Raw genomic sequence first — 2,362 nt, forward strand, 5'->3', positions numbered from 1 at the left:
CCTTATCATCTACTCTTTGGAGAGTGTTTGATTTAGTTTGAAGGTTCTTTTCCAAAGAGTATTTGTGTCAACTTACATTCGTACCGCTTTGAAATTCAAATATGCCGCTTGAGAGCAAGAGGAAAAGGAAAACTCTTGCTTAGATTTTGACAAAAATGGTGAAAATATTAAAAATTAGGTCGAGTTTTAAAAATTTCCTCTTAGAAAACCCATTGGGAGGAATTGTGTAAGGTTCGAAAAAAGATTTTTTGGGAACGCTACTGGGGAGTGTTTGATTTAGTTTGTATGCTCTGGACCAAAGAGTGTTGGATGTTTTTGCATCATCTGCTCTTGGATTGTTGATTGTTTGCTTCAAAACAAAAACGTACTTACATGCTCTCCATGTAGAGATCCAAAATTAATTGTTTACTTATCAACTAGATTAAAATTTTATGTTGTCTCAAGCTCATGTTGAGCCTTGAGAGGCAGAAGGTTACATCAAGGCCTAGTTAGCAGTACCTAGTAACGACCTCTTACTGATCCTTTACACATGAAGGCTCGATTGAATGGCGAGAGTCACCCTAAGCTAGACATATGAGTTTTGCCCTTTGCCTAACACATAAATAATCTCCTTACTTTCTTACACATAAATCAACTTGAAGCTGATTTGTATATTTCTTGGAGATAATCTAAACACAATTGTGAGTTTTGGAAAAAAACTAAAAAATTGACGTGTGTGAGGTGTTGGACCTTTCCCAAGTTGGTAAAGAAGGAAAATTTTAAAGGGTGTGGCTCTTGTAACGCGATCAAAGAAACTCCTCTTCAAGAAGAGAAAATCTCTATAGATCAAAATTTAAGGGCACAGACAAGAGGAAATGCTTTCTAGCAGAATTGTTCAACACAAGACAACCTACTAGTTAGCACACTTTCAAGAAAGGAAATTATTTCTAGCAGCCTTCTAAAATAGAAAGCCAAAAAATGTACACAATGCCTTATTCCCTATAAGGCTCCAATTAATGCATAAGCTTCAATCTTGAAATTGAGTTTCTATACATATTAATGTGGAAAGATCCTTCTCAAGAATTACTGATGCACCTGTTGAGAGTTGCTCTTGTTCCTCAAATAATTGAGATTTATTGTGAAAAGGGGGTTTATTTTGGCAAAGGATAGTAATTTGATCAAGCAGAATTAGCTCCCTTTTGCATTATTATATAGCCACTATCACTATTTGGAATGGAAAAAATTTCCTAATGAAACAATGTGGATATGGAGGAAAAATTTGGAAAACATCCCAAAAAAAGGTAGTGGGCTCTCACTATGGATGCCTATTGGAAAATGAACTCATACATGAACCAAGCATAGTAGTTACCCTCACTATCAGTGCCATTGCTTAGAGGTGTGGTGGTGGCGACTCCGGAAACAAAGGCGAAGTCATCGGTGCCACCAGTGATGGGCTTGGAGCTCGTTTTGCCAATGTACTCGAGGCCCACCCCGGTGAAAGTCCCTTGGTGGATCGTGTTATTGATGGTGAAGCTCTCACTCACAAACAAGGTGCCACCGGAGAGGGAGACGAAGATGTAGGAACCTTGGACTTTGCCAAGAAGTTCGGAGTCGAGGTTGGGTTCGGCCAACAAGGGCATGTCAAAGCAAAATGTTTGGGCAAAGGTGTTGTTTTGGGGGAGGGAGGGGAGTCCACATTGGACGGTGTTGTAGCCGGTGGTGCTATTGGGGCCTTGGACGGACAGGAGATTGTAGACGGTGAGATTAGGAGGAGGGGGGGTGGCAGCTAGGATATTCATGGTGGGCAGAGAGAGAAAGAGGAGGATGAAGAGAGAGGTATCGTTAAGAAGCCTTGGAAGAGCCATAGCCTAGAAAGCACGTAGTGGGCGGTGCGAAGCAGAGCGCTCTCTCTCTGTGCAGGCACGCACACACAAACCAGCGGTAAGTGTTGTATGTAGCAAGTGTAATTGTATGTAGCGCCCCGCCTCCCCTTATAGGAAATGGAAGCCGTAAGTCTGCTCTCTCTCTCTCTCTCTCTCTCTCTCTCTCTCTCTATCTAGATATAGACGCCAATGGAGCTAGAAAGAGAATCGCCCACTTCTTGAAGCTGCTTCTTTCTCTCTCTACACCTTCATACACACGCAGGCACACCAGCAGAGGTAGAAAGAGGATCGCCCATGAATTGTTCTAGCGGCTTCTACCTGTCTTCTTTCCCTTAGTGTAATGGAGGTCAGTACGCCATCGCCCTCTGTTGCCATATTTTAATAAACAAACGACCGTATGCATATAAGCTCCCGCTCCCTGCAACGTTACCTACTAGTAAGCTTTTGCAATCAGGCTTCGTTGTCACCTTCTTTGTCCTTCCTTGAACTCCTTTTCGGGA

At 42.2% G+C, this 2,362-nt stretch overlaps 1 protein-coding gene across 1 annotated transcript; it reads right to left on the reverse strand.

Moving 5' to 3' along the window:
* Positions 1-992: 992 nt before the first annotated feature.
* LOC147437723 (disease resistance response protein 206-like) lies at positions 993-2,153 on the reverse strand. The gene has a single exon (XM_086485989.1). The coding sequence runs from the start codon at positions 1,842-1,844 to the stop codon at positions 1,305-1,307; it is 540 nt and encodes a 179-aa protein (XP_086342115.1). The 5' UTR covers positions 1,845-2,153; the 3' UTR covers positions 993-1,304.
* Positions 2,154-2,362: the final 209 nt, after the last annotated feature.

This window comes from Adiantum capillus-veneris, chromosome 17 (genome assembly GCF_014529385.1).
Source record: "Adiantum capillus-veneris isolate H3 chromosome 17, ASM1452938v2, whole genome shotgun sequence".
NCBI lineage: Eukaryota > Viridiplantae > Streptophyta > Polypodiopsida > Polypodiales > Pteridaceae > Adiantum > Adiantum capillus-veneris.

Excerpts from the sequence above, each read along its gene's own strand:
- LOC147437723 (XM_086485989.1), bottom strand. The coding sequence starts at position 1,844 with ATGGCTCTTCCAAGGCTTCTTAACGATACCTCTCTCTTCATCCTCCTC.